The following is a 21,885-nucleotide window of genomic DNA, read 5'->3' as shown; positions in this document are numbered from 1 at the left end:
TTAAAACTACCCGAGACTTTTAATTATTGACAGCCACAAAGCAGAGTTTTCTAACTGCCCTGGAGAGTTGTGTGGAGGATAGCCTGGGAGACCTGTGCCTTCCTACCACAGTAAGGAAATTGCTCAGGTGGAGTATGTCCCAGGTGTGCACATTTGTGATATCTGGCTACACCACATTGATGTGCAAGAGCAACTAGCAGTCTCCCTGACTCTGCAAACAGTCATTCTTCATTTATACTTTTTTCAATATTTCACACAGCCCCTAGAATATCCCTCTCTTACAGTGTATTTGTAATACAATACAAGCTCACCAACAATGTACTATTCATTTTATAGTCAAAAACTGCAAATGTAAAGTTCCATAAGCTACAAGAAACATAATGAACAATGCAAATGCACTTTTTCAATATAAATGACAAAACTATTTCATTACATTACATGCTGTATATCCCAGTTACTTACTTTTATGCCCTTTTATTGGCCACCTTTATCCCGATCCCTCTTTCTTGCTTCCCGTTAGCATTCCCTGCCTGTCCGACCTATAAAGATAGATGCACAAAACACTGTTAGACATGCAAACAGTCTTCGTGTTTGTCTTTCTGTCTTCAGTGCATCCACAGTGTAAGCTTCCAATGCACAAGTAAAGCATTTCATCGATCTCTTGCAAAGAAAGTTAAGTTGGCTTTTTTTACAATGTTTTCTAGAAGTGCCTCCAAAGCTTAACTTTCAGACCTTACATGTTATTTAATCAAACAACATAATCTACTTTTTGTTTTAATTAAATGCCAAAATGCCAATCCTGAGTTAATCTCTCAATGAAGAAATGTCCAGTTTTGTTAGCTAAGGCCTTTTTGATTTTACTAATTTTTATACTAATGTGCTATTCACATTTTTCTTCCACCCGCTGGTAAGCTCACTTCAGCCTTTGGCTACCTTCACTATGAGTGACTGCATTATAATTGATTGTATTGAGCATATATATTCCTAAAGTATCTTTAGTGCCTGTGACAGCAGTGGCAATATGTGTTTTTTTTAAAGAGTTTTTTGCTTTTTGCCTTGGTGTGTGTGCGTATTTTTTGTAAGAGATTGCACATTTGAAGCTACTGGGCCCTCGTCAAAGACAAAATAAAACAAACATTGACATATTCAAAATTCTGACAGCTAACATCAGACCTGTGGACTTTCCACTCACTAAATCTCATCATGCAATTTCAGGATTCTTGGTCCTCTTAGAGGTTGGTCCAATTGCAGTGCATCATCGTATATGAGAATTAGACATGTTTTTATCTTTAGTTTATGGTTGATGATTGTGTTGCTTTTTATTGTGAGTCCCTTCAAATACATTGAAATTGGTTTGTAGCCTTCCTTTTTAAAGCATTTAGAGCTGCTTGTTTATAGTGTGCACCACACGACTCTTCAGAAACAGATCAATAAGGTACTTTGTGAGCAATATTCAAATATTGGATAGGAAAGTATTTGTTATAAAAAAAAATTGTGCGAAATAATATAGTATGCGTTTTCTTCTTTACTTCTCAGATCTAAACTCGGTATGCCGCAGTTTCTCAGCCCAGAAGCCCAAAGCCTGTTAAGGATGCTATTTAAAAGGAATCCTTCAAATAGACTAGGTGAGATGTTTCTAATGCATTTTCTAAGATGTGTGCTTAGTCAAAGGTGTTTCATGATTACTTATGTAAATGTATTTTGCCACACGTTTTACAACATTACAATATTTTTTTATGCATCATGCTACTTTACCACGCATTGGCCAGTGTAATGACTGATAAAAATCCTGTTTTGAAGTTTACCCTCAAATCCCCCCTCTTCTTTTTTTAAAACACCATATCTCCCCTTACCTCTACCCGACTCTGAACTTTAAACAACCCTTACCTCCTTTTACTTTTACCCACCCTTAAACCTGAACAACCCTCTACCTCCTCTTATCTGCCCCAAACCCTATCAAAACCCTACCTCCCTTTACCACTACCTACCCCTGAACCCTAAAATCCATTTGCCAGCCTTTACCAATATGGGCCCTGAACCCTAAAAAACTCTTAACTCCCTTTACCACTTCCCTCCTGTGAATCCTAAAAACCCCTTGCCAACCTTTACCACTACCTGCGCCTAGATACCCCTTCACTTAACCTTGAAAATGTTTGTAAATTCGAGCATTGTAAAGTTCCTAAAACAGGCCTTTGAGCTACTTCCCAGCATGGCAATGCCTGTGTGGTAAAAAAAAATGATTACTAAACGTTACATAACATTTTTGTTAATTATAGATAGATAACATGTAGACACCAAATAACAATGCAAATAGGAGTATCTCTTCTATTAAAAGTAGCACCATTGCACCAGCTGAGTCCTCATTTCAGCATTGTGCATTCAGTATTTTTTTGCAGTGTTCTCTATATTGATTTTATGTATACATTACAAACCTTTGATACATATTTCTTCCTCAGTACCACACAGCTAGGCAGGTAGAAAGTGTAAGATGTCTTGCTCAGTTTGTCAGATGCTTGGAATCTGTTTCCCTTCCTGCCCCTTAGGTGCAAGTGCCTCACCACAACAATTTAGCACTCCCCTCTTCAGCTTATTAGACTCCTCCCTATTTCATTTTGTTCTGTTCATTCTTATTATTTGTTTTATAATGAACCATTCATATTCATGCAGATCGGTGACATGTAGTTGAGCCTCTTGTCCACTGTTGCCCTCGTGCTTCTGACTGCACCAAAGGTTTTAAGGCACTCAAGGCAGAAACACTGTAGATACATGTGAAAAACCAAGAATAGGAGTCAGTACCACAAGCGCACTGTGGTCCCCGGGGCACTCTACTATTTGTAGGTGCTTCTCATCCTTTTCACCCAAGGGCCCTCGGCCCTCAGATCTTCATTTGCAGAACTTTGTGGTGAATTAAGTAATTAAACGTGACATGAGTGGTGCAATCTGTGACATATTTGTCATAAGTAGAGGAATGTGGGGGGACACAAGTTCTAGTTAGCTCAGTAAACTATAACTGATGAATTTCAGTTTGTTTTTAGAGTTTGAAATGTTACATTTTAACTGATATTTTAACCTAAATACTAAGTTGCTTTAACCTTTGTTTTTTTTTTCAGTGAACGTCTGAGGTTTCTTTTTAGGCAAAGTAAGATATTATTACCATACCCAACCCCCAGAGAGCTTTTCAGGATAGAGGACCACGTCCCTGACTCATGTAATGGCTGCTACAGCATTTATTTTCCTCTTGTGGCCAGCCAATCAGAATGCTCACTCTGAAAAAGCTCCCAAGAGCCAATTAGAGGGTTTGAATTTTTTAATTTCAGCCCAGTGATCCAGATATTTATAAACGTTGAACCTTAATTTACATCTGCATACATGGCTTTTTATTGTGGGTTTTGTTCATGTGTATTAGGTTTAACAAAAAATAGGAAGCTAGGGATTTAATTTGTGCAGTAGTCTAAAATCATATTAAAGATACCTCATGACTATTAGGAAAGTTGTTTCTCTATGTAAAGTGATTGTTGCATGCAAATTATGAGGCAGCAAGTGGTGTTTTTCTCATGTCAATTTTGCTTTACTGTGGTAGAAAAGTGGAATTTGAACTTCACACTGTAGTAATAAGTGTATGAATTAATAGTAAAGTTGTTCTGAATTATGTGTTATTGGACCACATATTTTCACTACAATGCCATGAATATGTGTATATATACGTAAAAGCATGTACATGTTCACATGCCAACATCCATGGGTACCCTGGAAGGCAGGAACTGGAAGAATACAGGAAACCTCAACTAGGGAATTTAAGTCCAAAACTCTGTTCAGGAGTTCCTATGTTCCTATATATTAGGAAGCTAAGCTCTCACCCACCATGAGGGGCATGCTTCATCATATTGCCTGCTCCTCAGTGATGTTAAATACAGGGGTGAGGTTAACTTACAAAATTAAGGCATACTTGCAAAGGGATGATATAGATGTGTGTGGACACTATTGTGCGGCCAACTCTGTGATAGTATGTGTTACACCTGTCAGACTTAGGGTGATCTTCCACCAAACGTTTTGCCTTCATTCTCCCATTTTTGCTCACCTCAGTTTTGTTGAGTGAGCGCTTATGCTCTCTCCTTTAAACATGGTAAAATTGCCTTACACCCAGTTGTTACATTTAATATACTTGTGAGTCCCTAGTAAAGTGATGCCATCTGTACCCAGGGCCTGTCAGTTGAGTACTGATAGTGGGACTGCCACCCGCCTTGTGCCACCCACTTAAATAGCCCGTTAAACATCTCAGGCCTGCCACTGCAGCTTGTATGTGCAGTTTTAAACTATTTGTAGTAGGTTGTCAGATATGACTATGAGCAAGGATATGGTATATGCTGTTTATTTCTGGAGACACTAGCAGTTTCTAAACAACAGTAAGTCCTGAGTCCATCTGGTGCACTGGACTAGGGTGGCGCTCTCCTGTGTAAGCTTTGGTATGCCTTCCTGTTACACTCTCCGTTCAACCCAGGTAACCTTTGGGAAAGAAAACAAATACACTGCCTGAGTAATCCACCAATGTTAATGTAAGGATCAGCTTGTCGCCTGCACCATGGGGTAGCACCTGAACACAGAGGTGGCACACAGAGAAACACACAACAAGTTAACCCAGATAACTCTCAGGACCCATGAGTCCCCAGAAGTTAGTGACTTCCTAAGCCCCACTGAAAAACAGCCTTGTTGCCTGTTTTATTTTTATTTTTCCCCCAACAGCGTGAGAGCTGCAGCTTTCTGGGCTTCAGTGCTTTCTCCCTGAATCGGGTTCGGTATGCTCTCCTGGGTCTCCGGTTCTCCCTTCCTTCTCATGGCTCTCAGCACTCTCTGTACCGCCTCTCTGGCGGTTTTGCAGCTCCTCCTGCCATCCTGCTGCTCTAACTCCTCCTGGCCGTTAGCAACTCTTCTCGTGAGGCCTTACAACTCGGTCTCCTCCCCCTTCAGGAGCACTCCTGTCCTACAACTCTCCTGTTGGTCGCATCTCCTCTCATGTGGCTTCTTCCTTCTTCTTCACATGCACACCTCCAGTAGCTGCATCCCTCTCATATCCGGCCTCTTCTGTCCCAGGGGGCGTGGCTAGCACCATAACTATAACACTGCCCATGACTTCCTTCGGGCAATTGGTGACAGCCACTTGAGAGTCTCCTCCCGTTGCCAAGTCCCCCTCACCATACTGCCATTTCGACCTGGCAAAATCAACCTGGTGCCTGGCCAAAGCCTTCCTTTTTAATACATGTAAATAACTCCAAGAGTAGGCCCTACCCAGGCCGAGGGCAGGGTGCAGTGTTCTTAAAAAAATTTGGAAATGCACTTTTAAGTTTTACATATCCGGGTACTGAAAAGCCAAATCCCACCCATCTGGTGATACCACTTTAAACCACCACAGTTACTGGGCCAATTACCTACTTTACAGTGAGCCTATGGCACCCATGCATGGGGCAACATGCATGTTGGTGGTCCCCTGGGGCTAAATGGTCTTCCTGCTGAGCCTGGCTCACAAGAAACCTCTGGCAGGACATCTGGGACAGGACAGGACCTTAGCAAGGCTTGTCCTCCACGTTTTATTGGCCCCAGCTGAAGACATCCCCAGATACATTGTGCAGGACATGTCTGATCTGCCAGGCCAGTGGTAAAACACGGAAAAAGGTGAAGGCTTCCCTAAATCCCCTACCTGACATTGGTACCCCCTTCAAAGTTGTGGGCATCACCATTGTTGGACCCTTGGACCAATACTGTCATGGGCAACAGGTTTATCCTGGTTTTGGTATTCAATGCCACTGGGTACCCAGATGCCATACCTTTAAGGATCGTGACTGCACATGCAGTGGCTAGGGCCCTGATGGGGATCTTCATCTGAGTATGTTTCCCCAGGGAAGTGCTCTCTGCCAGTTGCACCAGCTTCATGTCAGCCTACATGAACTCTATGTGGGAAGAGTGTGGAATAATCTACACGTTCTCCACAGCCTGTCATCCCCAAACAAGTGGGCTTGTTGAAAAGCTGAACAAGTCCTGAAGGGCATGATTATGGGCCTGTCTGAGCCCATGTGGCGGAAGTGGGATGTCCTCATGCCATGCCTGCTGTTTGCCTACTGTGAAGTATCATAGAAGGGAGTTTCACTCAAGATCCCCGGAGTGACTCCAAAGGTTCGTTGACTGGCCTCCTGATCAGAGCCTTCAGGACAGAAAAGGCCCCAAACAGCCTGAACCCGCACTAGGACTCTACCTGATATGCCTTAAAAGTGATCCACTTCCAAGGGCCTAGGACTGAAGGGCAACTAAAGGTGCTGTGCCAGCTCAGCTGTAGACTGCACCCGAGCCCATACAGCCTTGCAGCGCCTCATGGGACTCTGTACTGTGTGATGCAGCATTAGTGAAAGCCCACATCGAAGCCCTTGCGGCTCATTGGAACTGTCGCTGCATGAAGCATCCTTTATGCAAGCCCGCATTGCAGCCCTCTCAGCTCATTGGAGCTACCGATGCCTAACGCATCTCCGACATGGCCCACGCATTGCTTCTCTCGACCCCTGCTGCACGATGCAACACTCTACAATCAGGATTTAAAGTACACTTTTCAGCAGGACGAACTTGGTCCCTGTACTCAGCCCATTCTCATCACGTTCAGCCTGAATTCGTGACTTTGTCCTGGTGCAGTGTGACTAGATAACCACAGTTGGCGCTTGGTTCTTTTAAGCTCTATATTTGCCTTCACCTTTACAGTTGCATATCTCTGACTCGACTGATTTGATTTGCTGTCAGATATTAAATTAAAGTTTACTCTGTTTTTCTAAACTGGGCTAAGATTTTTCTTGTGTTTTCGCTTTATTGCCGTTTGTGTGCTGTGCAAATAATTTACACATTGCCTCTAAGTTAAGCCTGACTGCTTCAGTGCCAAGCTATCAGATGGTTAAGCTCAGATTAATTTAGTGGCTCTAGTGGTTCATCCTGACAGGGATTGTGGCTGTTTCTTGAAGATGGCTCATAAAAACCAAACAAATTATCTGGAGTTGCGGTTGAACACGATTTTGCGTGCTCTTCATGGTACAGTACAAGACAAATGGGAAGGCAAACAGTTTTTAAATCACTCTATATCAGGCCAACACATTTCAGCCGACATTGAATGCCCTAACAGGCAAGTCAGGGGTTTTCATCTGGATCAGTTCAGTGACTCTAACTTACCTCCTGGGACAGTGATTCATGTCCTTATGTATGGTTATTGACAAAATGATGTGAAAAGGAGAAAAGAAATGTTATTCAACACCATATAGTCTGTAATGATAATGGGTGAAAGATCGTTCCCTAGTACAGGGACATAAATATAGAAAAAGTATATTGTATTTAATTTGTCATGCTATATCATCTCACACATTAATGAAGTTCCTGCAAAACACGCTATGCTGTTTTAGTCTAGGTGAAATAAGAATGAAGTTCATACATTCTTTGAAATCTTTAGTGACAAAAACATAAGTGTTACAAGAACGGTGCTCTGCGTTGACACCTGGAGAAGCCGTGTGAGGGAGGTGGGTGTTGAGGGCAGTGACCTGAAGCCTATGGAATAAAAAGAGTACTTATGTATGCAGAGAGAATAAAACAGTTTTATAATTGGCCAATAAGGTAAAGATAGGGTCATTCCCACCTGTGTTAACTAGTCCAAAGTTTGCCACTCCGATTTGTAGCTTTGTGCGTGTCCAGTGTAATGCGGGAGAGATGGCAATATTATTCAAGGCTGAAGTTATTTAGGTCCAAAGTCCATTAACTGAGGGATTTAGAAGTCCATATCAATCTGTTCTTGCTTCTGTGACTCCTTGTCCGAGTCTCAGCCTCTATTATACCCTTCTCCCAGTGATTATGCTTCTCAGTCCCATAACCATGGCTGGCTTTTGTCGTGCCTGTGTCTCCAAGTCATGATGCCAGTGTCAACACTGGGGTTTGTTTCTCTCACCCATTTCGTTTTTTTTCTGTTCAGTTTTGTGATGCCCCTTTGGAAGTTGTATTCTTCCATTCCAGTGTCTGTCTTTTATGCCCAGTGCCCGTTTTCTCATATATGTGTTTGTTTCTAAACTTTCCTAGCAATTGCATGGATACGTCGACAGTGTGTTTATTGTGATTCCAGTTTTCATATCTCTCTGTGTATTTGTTTCTCCCATTTCAAGGTCTGTGTCCTCTGTGTGTTCCCTATTTCATTGTTTCCTGATACCCTTTTTTCGCATTTCTTTTGCCTGTTTTTGCCCATGTTTCTATGTCTCCCTTGGTGTCAGTGGTGTCTCTATCCCCTATTTTTGTAGGGTGAATCTCCACACCTACTACGGTTTGCTTTGGAGAAATGCAAACCAGGATGGGAAGTAAGACACAGCGACAAAATATTTTGCCCACCCTTCTGATTGCATTACTGATACCTTTTATTCATAATGTTCCGGTCTCCCTGTCCAGATGGCTATGTTAGCCTGTCACTTTCATCTAACTTAATTTTTCAGCCAATGTTATATTTTGTGCCACCTGTCAGAGCCAACTGCACAGTGCTGGGCCCCTTCTGTAAAACACACTGAATCTAATTTGCATCAGGGTTCTATTTTGTGGCACAGCAAAATGCTTATCACTGTGAACGTAGTACTGGTATACTCAGCCCCCAGGCTATCAATAAGGAATTTGTCTATGAACCCGCTATGCTATCCAGGGCCCATCCTCAACCACACATTCCACATACCTGCATTTCAGCATATATTCAATCTTGGGCACCTGTGTTTCTTTGGATAAATTTCCTCCTGATGCAGTCACTTAAATATCTTGATGCTCTACACAAGTCACCTATTACAAAAAAGTATTAGTGTATATGTAAAAAGGCAGTAGTTGTAAACAATGCAGCTACGTGACTGAATTTCTTTTCAATACTATTGAGCAAATATAGTTTAGAAATAAACAATTGCAAGAGAATGTCTTCAAAATTGGATACTCAACATAACCAATATTTCTCATAGGTGCTGGCCTTGATGGAGTTGAAGAAATCAAGAGGCATCCTTTTTTCTCAACTATTGACTGGAATGTAAGTTGAAAGTAATGTCTTGTATAAACAATGTAAATTTTTACTGACAAGGGCTGTTACTTTGCATTTCCCACTTTTATACTGCAAGCACAATCATCTGTATCTTCCACCACAGTAGTCAATATAATTAGAATAGAAAACACATACTCCTTTAATTTTACAGAAGGCATTTTAAGAATTAGGTGTCAAATGAGTTCAAGCATTCTTCTGTGTTTTCAAAAACCGCCACCCATATCTTTCAGTTTCCTTAGTGAAGATGCAGCCCACTTTAGCCAAGTTGGATGCCAAAATCTAAGGAATAATTTTCCCTTGATAATGTAGGTTCATATCCTAGCTGACTTCCAACAAAGAATCCTTCAGTACTATTCTATTTCAGGTGACTTATGATATCCCATATCGGGAGATGTACAGGTAGTAGTCATGCTATAAACTGAATGATTTGATTGATCTTTCTTTGTGGAATGCTAGCCTGTTCCTCAATCTTTGCTGTCAGTTCTTGCTAAAAGTGATATTGTGGCTTACCTTCTGTGGATTTGTCACTTCTGCATTATAGAAAGTTTCAACTATCTTCTTTAACATAGAAATCTGGAAGCTGCAATAGGAAATTGCATCGCCTCAGGCCACAGCCTTATAACAGTGTCTAATGGTCACTAATTTTCTTCCACTTAAGCCTTTATTGGCATCAGACGTAGCAAATTCTGCTGCTTTCTTCTTACAGTCTTGCAGTTGTCCAAAAAACTCTTCCCCTCCCAAACTGATAACTGCAGCACACATTCTGATATGCAAGTACCTGCCAGTTAGTATTCCTCTTTTGAATCTGGGTTGTTTTTATTTATAATTTTGATGCATGAACAATAATGAAAAGAATCAGATAACGACAAATGACATGACACCTTACACTGTAAGAACCGCCATGGCTCATTTAGGCTGCATGGTTGCTACTCCTGCATGTTTACAATAGTCACATCAGTTCCTCCCTGCGCACCCACTGTCAAATCCCTACATATTGATGCCCAGTCCTCTAAACCATCATCCAAATGTTCAACTGTGTGCACCATTTCCATTCTTATTTCCTCCTCCACCGCCCACTCCATCAAATCCCATCCCCAGTGCACAGCATCAGGCGCAGTCCCCTGCCTCTATTGAGTAGCTATGTGCCATTTTGCCAACACCAACCCATCGATGCAAACTGATACTGTATCTTCTTCCCTTTGGACAACTGAAGGGTGCCCAACAAACAATGATGTGGGTATTGTGCAATATTTAGCCTAGTAACCTTGCCAAAGGTCTCTAACACATACATCCAGTAGCCTTGCAGCCGACCACAGGTCCTTGTCATGTGTGAAAATATCTGCATAGTCTAGGCTGCACCTGGGACAATCCCAACACCTGGTAGGATAAATCCTGGCCAGTCTCAGAGGCGTATAATAGGTTGGGTGCAGGCAGTAGAAGTGGGTTACCAGGCCTTACTGGAAATTGTTCTGACTTGCTCACAGGCGTGCTCCCTATGTGTCCATACACATAGTGTTGAGAGCCTTGTCCCACTGCTTGCTGGCAAGCCGACCTCTTTTTGGTCTCTGGGCCTTTCGCTCCCTTTACATTCGGGACACCCTTTGTGCTGTCGTACCCAACTACAGCAGTATCGTCAGCATCCCAGAAATCGGGGGAGTGGCAGGAAATTCCAGCCAAATCTCACTCATCACCTTGGTCAACTGTGCGTATTGTAAAAACTGTCTTGTCTCTGGCCCCACTCCAAACTCAACCTGCGCTCCGCAGAGGTCAGCAATTGGTCTTCCGGAAGCAAGTCCCCCAGCATCAGGTAACCCATATTCTCCTCCCCCACCCTGCGTGGCAGTGAAACGTTGCCATATCTGTTGCTATTTTCCAAAAATTTCTACAACTGTGGTTACTACTTCGGGCCTATTGCTATGGAAAAAGAGTAGCAACAGAGCACTTTACGTTTCACCTCACCCCATATTTTTGCCATGCGTCTTATCTCATGAGTGAGGTCGGAGGGTGCACCACCCCCAACAGTATCTTCTGAAGTGTCACCCTGATTACACCAACTAGCGGTGTGCTGCAATTGGCTTCCCTAATATAATTCTAAATCAGGGAAGCCCAAAGCCTCCCTTGTCCTTGTCCATCCCTGCTGTGTTTGCCAGCCCAGACCAACTTAGACAACAAGGAGTCCAGTTCTCTAAATGTTGGCCCATGGGATCTCACAGACTTTATTCCGGAGATGATACAAAAATCTTGCCAACAAAACCATTTTTGCCAGAGCCAGGCAAGCGACCAGCGATAGAGAGTGTTCCAGAAGTCTATGAATTTTCTCAGCCCCTCAACGATCCTTCCAATATTCAGGGTATGCTGCTTCTCCTGATGTGTAACCATAATGCCAAGATACCTAAAGTCCTGCAGTTCACAGCGCTGCCCAATATTAGGAGGTCTGTCACAGGAGCTACGACTAGGCATCCCAATCGAAAAAGAATCAACTTCCCTGCGTTAACACACAGCCTTGCAACCCCAACAAACCATTTGAGCGCTGTCAGCAGAAATGGTAGTGAAACATGTGGGTCTCTTAGATACACCAGCATGCCATCTGCATACAGCAAGATGAACTGCCACACTCCGACTGCCTCAGTGACCCAGTCGGCCAGAATTCTCCGCAGATGTATTGCTAGCAGCTCCAGCACCAGTGCAAATAATAAGGGCGACAAAGGGCATCCCTGCCTAGTCCCTCTTTCAGCATCCCAGGCCCCTGACTCCATACTCCCCAATCTCACCCTTGCTGTTGGCTTTGTGTAAAACAAACGCACCCACTCCCTGAAAATTGCCCTTAGGCCCATGCACTGCAGCATCTTGAATTTATAGTCCCAGCCCACCGTGTCAAAGGCCTTTTCTGTATTGAGGGCCTTCAAAGCCCCATCAACGTCCCTACCCATTGCGCGGTGGAGGTTGTGGGTAAAGTCAGCGAATATTAGAGGTGGTGCTCCTCCCAGGGATGAACCCAAGCTCTTCATTATGCACCAATGTGACAACCAAAGGCCATAGCCTATTGGCTAAAACCTTGGCTAGAAATGTAATGTCACTAGTGATCATGGATAGGGTTCAATAGGATCCCAAATGCATTGGGTCCTTAATGGGCTTAGAGACCATCACAGTCACCTGCTCCCTCATCGTGTGTGGGAGCTCAGATGTGACAGGTGGCTCATAGTATGCCTCCAGCAGCTTACCCATGACCTGGGGCGCAAAATGTTTGTAAAATTCAGCGAGCAGGCAATCCAGTCCCAGGGTCTAATACATTTGCATCTCCTTGAGTGCCAGAGCTCACTCTTCTTGTTGGAACTCCCTATCCAGTCGCTCGCGCTGCTCTTCAGTGACTCGATGCAGCTTGACATCCTGCATGAAATTCCCAGGCTCCTCCATCCCACCTCCACGTGGAGCCCAATTGGTGCCAGCCAAATATTGTTGCAGTGTCCCTTTAATGGCCCCCTGCATGTTTACCCACCCTCCGTCTGGCTTTATAAGGTAGATGATCTGCTTTGGGGTGTTCCCCCCCCAGTCCCTAACATCAACCGTGCTCTTAGCCTGCCCGACTTATCACCCTCCCGGTAAAGGCATTGCCTGTATTACTGTAGTGTGAAGCTATCCACTTCCAGCAATGTAGACCAGATTGCCCTGTTCACCGCTAGCAGGACTAAACTAGGACCAATAGGGCCACCCGGGGGGTCACCTCAGGGTCCCATTCCAAGACCTTCGAGAGTTTGCTTTGTATTCGCTACCATTATGACGAGAGGGTCTGGCAGGCCTAGACCATGTTGTAAAATTAGTAGAATAGCGAAAGCAAGCAAGTTAACATTGTAGCTATCGCAGGCTGAGTTATGTCTTATGTAGGTAGTTTAATTAAATCAGCCACAGGCTTGTGGAAATTGCTAGTGTGCCTAGGGCTAGTCTGGCCTCCCTCCAGTCCGCCTCGTCGAGATTGCCAATCCAGCCCTCTCAACTGTGTCTAAGTGTGTCAAAGCCTGTGTGGAGTTTGCTATGAGTGATCAGTAGATTTGAGATATGGCACTCGTCCCAATGCCCACCATTAGCAGTTTGGCCTTTAGGGGGCTAAATTCAGGGATGTCAGTGTCAAGGGGGATTTTGGCTGCCAAGACATGACGAAGTTGTAATTATTTGTGGAATTGTGTCCGATTGAAGTTATAGCGGTCTTGCAGGTCTTGGAAAGTCAAAATATGTTTCCAGGACCGAACATCTCCAAGGGCTGTGATGTCTATCATATCACATTTGTGGAATCCCTTTAGCCTGGTTGTGGGGTGGAGCCATCTCCCCGTCCACATGGGGGGGTCATCCCAGTCAATCAGTGGCTTTAGCCAGGGACATCAGTGTGGATCTCCAACAAAGGAAGACCACACAAGTGACGGTGAGTAGGGTATGGGGTATTGCCGCACCATATAAAATATATAGGATTTGGTCAAGCCTCAAGAAAGAGAGCTTCCCTCAGTAGGTTGGATCGTTCCATCGGCTGCTAAGCCAGTCATTAATGACAATCAACTGGGGGGCCTGGTAATAGCATTGGAGGTCCACCATCCCCAGCCCACCATCAAATAGGAAATGCCTACCACTGGGGAAAGCAATTTGTGAACAGCTGCTTGACCAGAGATAAGAGCAGAGGATGGAATTGAGTGTGTGGAACCAGCGCAGGGAAATCGGGTATGGGAAGTGTTGGAAAGCAAAGGAGAATCCTCATTTTAAAGAGGGTGATGTGGCCCATCACGTGTAGGGTAAGTGGTGTCCACTTCTGGATGACAGTTTTCATCTGGGACACCAAGGGGGTCAAGTTAAGGTGTCTCATGAGTTCCGGGAGCAGGGAAATGTGAAACTCAAGGTACTTGAAGAAGAGGTGCCTCAACAGAATGTTGGACTGCTATGTATGGGCGCTCACATCGCCTCTGACTAGGACCAATATAGATTTGCATTTATTTACTTGGAGGCCAAAGGTTCTATTGAGTATTGTGAGGAGTTAAAGACTCCAGGGCCCGAGCACTGGGGATTGGCTAAGAACAGTAGGATGTTGTCTGCATAGAGAGCGATCCATTCTTCTGGCCCTCCCTCCCAAGACCACCCGCTGAGCTGGGCACGGCAATAAATGATCCAATCCAGGGGCTGTATTGCAAGAGTGAACATGAGGGCGACAGGGGGTAGCCCCGGCGTGTGCCCCTACAAATAGGAAAGCGTTCTGAGAGTGCACCATTGACCCATACTTGTGCAAAGGGCTGGCGGTGGAGGGTGCTGATAAAGAGTCTCATGTACCTCCCCAGTCCAGCGTGCTCGGGGACAGCCCAGAGTAAAGATCAGTCACCATATTGAACGCTTTTTCAAAGTCTATAAGGAGTAGCGCCACTGGCCGGTGTGAAGCATCCAACCTGGATAGTGCCAACTGAACCTTTCTGATACAGTGTCTTGTACTATGCCCGGGCATGAAGCCACACTGACCTCAGTGGATCAGGTAGGGTAGAGTGGATTGCAATCAATTAGCCACTATTTTGGCATAGAGCTTAGTTTGAATGTTGATTAATGAGATGGGTCTGTACGAAGAGCGTTTCTCGGAAGGGTGTCCTTATTTAGGGATAATCACTATGGAAGCCAAGTCACGTCCCGGTGGGAATGCTCTATGGCCAGCCGCCTCTGTGTAAAGCTTGTGTAGGAATGGGGTCAGCTCAGTGTGGAACTTCTGGTAGTGCTCACAGGGAAATCTGCCGGGGCCAGGAGTCTTGCCGGAAGAAATATCAGACGGGCAGATTCAATTTTGTCCCCGGTAATGGCCTGGCCCAAGTCATTGGTTAGAGAGGAAAGGATTGAAGGCAGCGGGCTGTCACACAATAGTGGATGTTCTACCTCCCCAGGAGAGGCGGGGTTGAGTTCTACAGGCATAGAGGCCTTGATAGAAGGTTATGAATATCCACGAGATATCAGGAGTATGTAGCAGGTAACAGCCATTCGTGTCTGCCACTTTGGAGCACTGTTCTTGAGATTGTGTCATGGGTGGCAAAACAATAGAGAAGTTTTCCCAATTTGTTTCCATGCTCGTAAAAGTTTCTTGTTCTTGCCTGCCAGCACTGACGGGCGTCCTCAAAGGTGAGTTGCTGAAGTTGGCCCCTGGCCATCAAGAGTTACTGCTAAAGGTTGGGGGTAGGGAGGTTAGGGTCCTGACATTCTAGAGTGTGAACTTGGTAATTTGCTCCAGTTTCTCCTTTTCACTTATACAAATCCCTTTGCCAGATCTCTAATCACTGCCTTACGATCCTCCCACAGGGTGCCTGCTGAGGCCACTGATCCTTGGTTAGTTTCAAAATAAGTGTGGATCGCAGGCTCCACGTAACCCTCAAAGTAGGGGTCATAAGATATCAGGTGTTAAGACGCCAGATGGTTCTCTGCATGTGGTTAGCGGTACCAAGTGTCATAGTAAGGGGGATGTGGTTGAAGATCCCCTAGGGAGTATTGCCACACAGTCCTCCTGGCACACATCCGTGGCTGGTATTGAGAAAAGGGTTATCCTGGACTTTGTTTTGTGTACTGCTGCGGTTTGAGTATAAACCCATTCTGGGGCTTCCAGACTTTACTCATGTTGCAGAGCTCTAATGTGTCCATCTAAGCCTAAAACTGAGATGCACAGGAGATGCACCCTTGAGCGGGAAGATGGTTGCGTCTAGGTCTGTGTTGAGCACTGAGTTAGTCTCCACCGGGGATCGATACGCCCATTGGCAGATCTGCAAGCAAGGAAGTCGGTGAGGAAGCTCTGCTGCGGATGCTTGATTAGACAGGTAGGCTGAGAGGAAGTTATAGTGGCAGCCTTTAAGGCGCCCCTAGTCACCACATATCTCCCATGAGGGTCTACGTGAACTGCCAGGGGGATCCCTTTATGTGACAGAATGGCCAATACTTTGGAGCCTCGAGTGAATCCCACGTGGAATACACTGTCATACCCTTATCGTAGGAGGAAGGGACATTGGGTTCCCAGTAAGTGTGTTTCCTGGAGCATGAGAATGGCAGGCTGGAAGTGTTTGGCAAAGCCCAGGACAACAGTACGTTTTTGCGGTCCAGAAGGCCAGTCGCATTCCAAGACATTAGTTTAAATAAGGGCGTGACAGCTGCTGGTGGGGTTGCGAGTCAGCAGCGAGGTGCGACCTGGCTTAAAGCATGGGTGGAGCAGCAGTGGAAATGGGGGGGAGGGTTTAGTGGGCCAATCGTGCAGCGTAGCACAGATGTGAGGTAACACTGTGGGGGATATAGCTTCAAGTGTGACATACAGTTAGGAGTACAGTAAGACTTTGAGACATGACCACCATCTCCTCGTCCCTGGGAACAGCAGACACATGCCTAGACAGGTTCAAGCAAGGGAGCCCCTCCTTGGGGGCATGTTCGAGCGAGGCCCCACTGGGTCATCTGTCTTTCACATTACTCTGTGTAGGGGGCTCCAGCCATCGTCAAGGGTGTGGTGTTTATATGTGCGAGTTTGTCTTTCTCTGTGGTTTCGGGAATTGATTTGCAGCACCTCTGCGTGGCCCGCTCCACTGGAACCCACCTGGTCAGAGAGGGTTCTCGGGTCTCTTCTCTCCTCAGCCCACTCTCAGACCTGCTCAAGGGCATTGAAAAAGTGTGATTTGGAGTTGAAGTGAACTTGAGTTTCTACAGAAAAGGAGAATATATTAAAGTTTAAGTGCCCGGGGTTTTTGCTTGACCTCTGTGAAGGAGCGAAAATGCTGTTGGACAGCCCTGGTATAGTCAGGGCAGATCATAATTTGTACATTTTGGAAATGGAGGTCGGACTGCCCACGGGCCTCCCTTAGGATTGTGTGTCTATCTCAAAAGTTTAGTCCTGCCGATCAATGGGCATGCCGAGGCCAAGGCGGAGGCAGGGGGCCAAGGATCTGTGAGCCCATTCCACTACGAACCTCAGTGAGAGAGGTGACTCTGTGATCAATGAATGAAAGTAGTCTTAAGAAATTTGCGCTGTCTGATGGCTTCGATCCTTCTGGATCTCCCACTATTCTCAGATTATTGCAACAGGAGAGATTTTCGGTGCCCCCGCCTTCTCCTCTAGGTCCACTGGCGCGGTCAGCAGACCAGCAGCTTGCTGTTTCAGGACAGAAACATAATCTTCCCTTGAAGATACCCAACATTGGGCTTCAGTGACTTGGGTAGCATGTTTCAGAGATCCTGGTGGATGTGTGCCACATCCATCTGGACTTCCCCCACCCTATTTTCTAGGATGACTTTCGAGTCTTGTATGGCCTTGAGAATGGAGGCCTGGCCGGATTGAGCATGTCCTAAGGGATCTGCCACCTCAGAGGAACCCGCCGAGCCCCCAGGGCCCGTCTAAGCCATAGTAAAGCAATCCATCTTGGTCTGGGCGTAGGAGGGCGTTGGGACGCTGTCTTTGCCCATTATGGTTGCTGTGAGACCAAGCTCAAAAGGCAGTGGTATGGTGAGGGCTCCCATCTGACCCATTTAACATTGGGCAGCACAAGCAGCCAGGCTGCTCCGGGTAGTAGGGGACTGCAGGGAGTTGTAGCATGCAGGTTGAGGCGGATATGCGAGGGAGCCCTTCACTGGCCCTTTTGCTCCTTGGCAACATAAGCAGCCAGCTTTACCTCCAGGGGAAAGCCAGTACTAGGTGGGTCCAATCATTCGAGAGGGCGAGCAAGAAGGAGCGGAGGTCCACCTGCGGGAGGCAGACCCCCACAGCAGTATGTGAGTCCCGAGTGGTGAGGCACACCACCCCAGTAGCCCCTGCTAAACTAAGGTGGGGGGGGGGGGGCGGGGCATGCAGGGCAGGTTCGCATAGGCTCACACCACTCTGCAAATTAAATCCTGAAGATTCACTGTTGCGGCGGAGCCCCCCTAGGTTCGAGCAGGCCTCAAAGTCCTACCCGGGTAGGTGATGGCATCAGGGCGTCAGAGGCAGCGTGCCGTTCACCTGGGTCGTAGGGTGATAGAAAGTACAGCTCTCCCGAAGCGGGGATGCGCGGGGTCCAGGCAGCGACTCCTGCAGCATTGAGTGGGCCTCAGTGTCAGGGGGAGCTACAACACCCATCTGCAATCTTCCAAGAGCTGGCTCTTCCCTGTGGTCCCATCTGCAATCCGTCCCATTTACAAATTGATATCGGGGGGGGCGCCGCCACCTTGTCCATGGCTTCGGGTCCGGCGGATTAAGGGCTGGTGATCCTCGGCCTTAGAACAGAAGAAAACCCGGCCGTAATCATCCATCAACTCCAGCAGGCCGGAACAGCTATCTATCCCGGCCCAGGGTCTGCGCAGCGCAGAGCAACTGCTGGGCCACAGTAAAGGCAGCTGCGTTCGTGCAGTCACATCGACCGCTCACCCTCTCTCATCTCCCCCAGGTCATCGTTGCAGCAAGGTCCATCTAGGCCACGGTCCCAGCCGCAACACGCAGGCCACGGGCGGTATGGTGCTCCCTCGCCTTAGTGGGCCCCGCTCTACAGCAACGACCATAGGCTGGTCAAGGGCACGAGGAAGGGCTGGCGGGTCCTTGGTTGGATCATAGGACTGGTTAGGATTGGTACGATGGTGAAGGAGGTCAGTAATAAACTTAAACTGCGGCCACCATTTTGGTCATCTTGGCTACCCCTCTCGACAGCTGTTTAACGCCACCCACTAGCTCTGGTGCTGGTCAGGCCTCCCTGCCCAGCAGTAAGTTGAAACAGGGGTAAAGTAGCCCAAGTCGTTCCACTGCCCTTCCAGTTGTATTCACTAGCCCAGCAGTGCTCACACTTACCTCCTCAAAGCGCACTCGATCCATTGAGCTGCCCGAGACCCCAGACAACCCGCACCCTCCCCCGCCCGGACCAGCAAAAGCTCGACCCGATAACAGCAATGCAGGTATCAAGCTCCAGCCCAGCTGGCCACCAGCATCTCCATCTCTTTTAGCTCGGGCTCAGTGCCAGGCGTGTCCCCGCAAGCACCCCGAATCTTCCACTGCCTTCTGGTTCTCTAGGCTTCTGTCTCACTGTGCTCCACAGGCTGCCCTGGTGTGAAGAGAGTGAATGTCAGTCTGGCTGCACTAGCCACAGTTCAAGAGAGGCGCTATCTACCGTCTACTATACATTATGGGCCTATTTCGGAATATCTGTTGCATTTGTGACTAGGATTTTGTAGGATTATAATCCTAAAAGAGCATTTAGTGTGTGTTGTCGGACATTTTTTTCAGGCCATGTCCCCTTTGGATCTATATTGTAAACGAGATTATTTTCTGGATAGTACTTACCATACCAACATCTGACAGGCGTCTCAGCTTCCTGCTTGCTGTTTTGCAACTGCAAAATCATACTGAGGAAAACAAGTACCGTGACGTATTAAGAAGTCAATTTCGGCTTGGCAGGGCAGGGGTATTGAATCTGTTGCATTCTCTGCTGTGGGTGATATGAAAACGAAGATCGGCAGAGCTGGAGTGTTAAGGCATTGCTATTACTTTATATGTCAACGTGTCATTTTTAATTGTATCCGAGTTTTCTGAAATATGAAAACCATGTTCCAAAAAACCTTCAGAGCAGCCATGTGTTTGCTGCTGATCAAGTGGTTGACAGATCTACATTCTCAGCTTCGGCTCGGCTACCCAATATTACAAAATTAGCTGCCCTGAGTTTTTTACGAAAAGGTCCAGTAATGCCTCCACCCACCTTCAGAAAAAGTCAGTGCAAATGTGTTTTTAGTATGAGATTTGGGTTACGGGACATGTAGGGAGTATGAAAGTTTTGTGGTTTCAGCAAACATACCAAATGAAAAAAAAAATAGAACGGTCTGTGATGTCCTTTATTAGGTGATGATTATTATACACTCGAGCACTGTAGCCAGGCTTATCGAATCTATAGATTGGTTTATTCTGTCTGCACCATGTCGGTCGCAGGCTTCCTTGTTCTTGGTTTATTGCCCAAAAGGCCACCGTGAGCCTGCAACTCCTATGTCACAATGAGTGTCCAAAACATTTACATTTTTTAGTCTTCCAGTCTACAGACCATAGAGTTTATTAGTCACACATTGGTGCTTGTAAATCTAGGTTTTAAAATACTAGCACATGACAGCCTTTTTACCAAATGGTGTAATGCGGCCCCTGCTAGCAAAAGGAATGTAAATATGCTATGGCATAACATATTTCTTTGTTGTCTGACTAGACTTGCATCAGTGTTTACATAAATGTGTCTTTGTTTTGTTTGTACATTTTTTCAGTCTACGGCGTGCCCGAATGGGATGACTATGGCAGTGTTTGAATTTATGTGCGAGTGTGTGACTGTTTACGTTTTTGGGCTGCTCCTGAAGTGCTGATTTTATTGCAACCATGAACTCATTCTGAAGCTTGCAATTAACGGAAAGGAATGCATTTGCAAGACAGAATCGTAGTGTACAGCGAAAGAAGCATACATATAATTTTAACAACTTACATGAGCGTGACTACTGTTAGCCCCAATTGAAAAAGTGTGAACGAGTATGTGCACTTTCAGTGAAACCCGTTTTCTTCATCTTAAGTTTATAATTGGAAATATTATTGTGTTTTTTTTTTTAATAAAAGTGTTTTTGTTGCATTGTGCTATATAACCGAGACAATATGTTTAAATTCCAATAATACGTGGAAGTGGTGACTTGGCAAAGTTAAAGAGATGAGGTGGTGGTTGTCGTCTTAATTTTGGGTCCCATTACTGTTTCAGCATGTTGTGTTTTGTTACAGCATGTTACATCCACCCTGTCGCCTTTATCATCATTTAGGGAAATAGACTAAAGTGGGTGAGAAAACCGTTCATAGACTTCAGCATTCTTTGCTATTCAAAACCCAAATTGCCATTGTTACGGCCATGTGTTCTTTCTTATGAACTATCGCGATTTTTAAATACATCATTTTTTCATATTTTGCAGAAACTATACAGAAGGGAAATTCAGCCTCCATTTAAACCTGCATCTGGAAAGCCAGAGGACACATTTTGTTTTGATCCAGAATTCACAGCAAAAACACCTAAAGGTATTTTTGTTTTTGTTGTTCAGATGTATTATTTGCTTTACCTAGTTGCATGTCAAAATTATTTTATGATATCACCAATATATACTGCTGGTTTACACAAAATGTATTTATTTCTGATGGATATGTATAACGGCAGATTTGTCATCTTCAGAATGTCCTCAGGCGCCAGACTAATTCCGGAGAATTCTTCAGCAATGCTCCCCACAGGTGGTGCACTCTGTACTGCCCCGGAAGTGGTGGAACTGCATGTAAGTGCTACCCCTGTGCACTGATGTCCGTTCCTTTCTTTTGCATCCTTCAACGTGAATCTGGAGCTCCTTTCCCAGTTTTGTTGGTCTTCTGACAGAATTCAAACCATACAGAGACTGCAGGAAGCAGATATCAGTCACAGATCCTCACAATGTGTCTTGTGCAGTTATTGGGGCCTCATGCATTTAAACGTGATCTGGGAGCAGGAGACAAAACTCAGAGTCAACTAACATAAGAAGAGGTCACAGTCGAAACATAAATCCCACTCCAACTTGCAGGGTTGCTTCTAAACTCTTTAAAGAAGCCAGCTCTGTTCAAAATCTCATTGCAGCTCAGTCTTTCAGTAAGTTGAAGTTGAAAATGCAGCATAGGCCAATGCCATCTCCATTTGCACCTGCTCTGATACTGGTCTCTGAACCAAAACTGAAGTCAGCCCACTTTAGGCCTGAGTCACGCTGCGAGATTACTATAGCGAGTCATTATGCAACCAGAGTGAAATCCTCAGCCTCTACCTTGAGGCCAGTACTATCAGACGTAGAAACAT

At 45.5% G+C, this 21,885-nt stretch overlaps 1 protein-coding gene across 1 annotated transcript in view; it reads left to right on the top strand.

Moving 5' to 3' along the window:
- Positions 1-21,885, top strand: part of RPS6KA6 (ribosomal protein S6 kinase A6) — a 322,514-nt gene that overhangs the window by 150,370 nt on the left and 150,259 nt on the right. Inside the window, exons 11-13 of the mRNA XM_069212593.1 lie at positions 1,537-1,625; positions 8,994-9,058; positions 20,990-21,092. Of these exons, the coding sequence (XP_069068694.1) occupies positions 1,537-1,625; positions 8,994-9,058; positions 20,990-21,092 (257 nt within the window). The remainder of the gene's footprint in view (positions 1-1,536; positions 1,626-8,993; positions 9,059-20,989; positions 21,093-21,885) is intronic.

This window comes from Pleurodeles waltl, chromosome 2_1 (assembly GCF_031143425.1).
Source record: "Pleurodeles waltl isolate 20211129_DDA chromosome 2_1, aPleWal1.hap1.20221129, whole genome shotgun sequence".
Lineage (NCBI taxonomy): Eukaryota > Metazoa > Chordata > Amphibia > Caudata > Salamandridae > Pleurodeles > Pleurodeles waltl.
The sequence above is the reverse complement of the archived record's forward strand: the minus strand, read 5'-3'. Positions and strand labels throughout refer to the sequence as shown.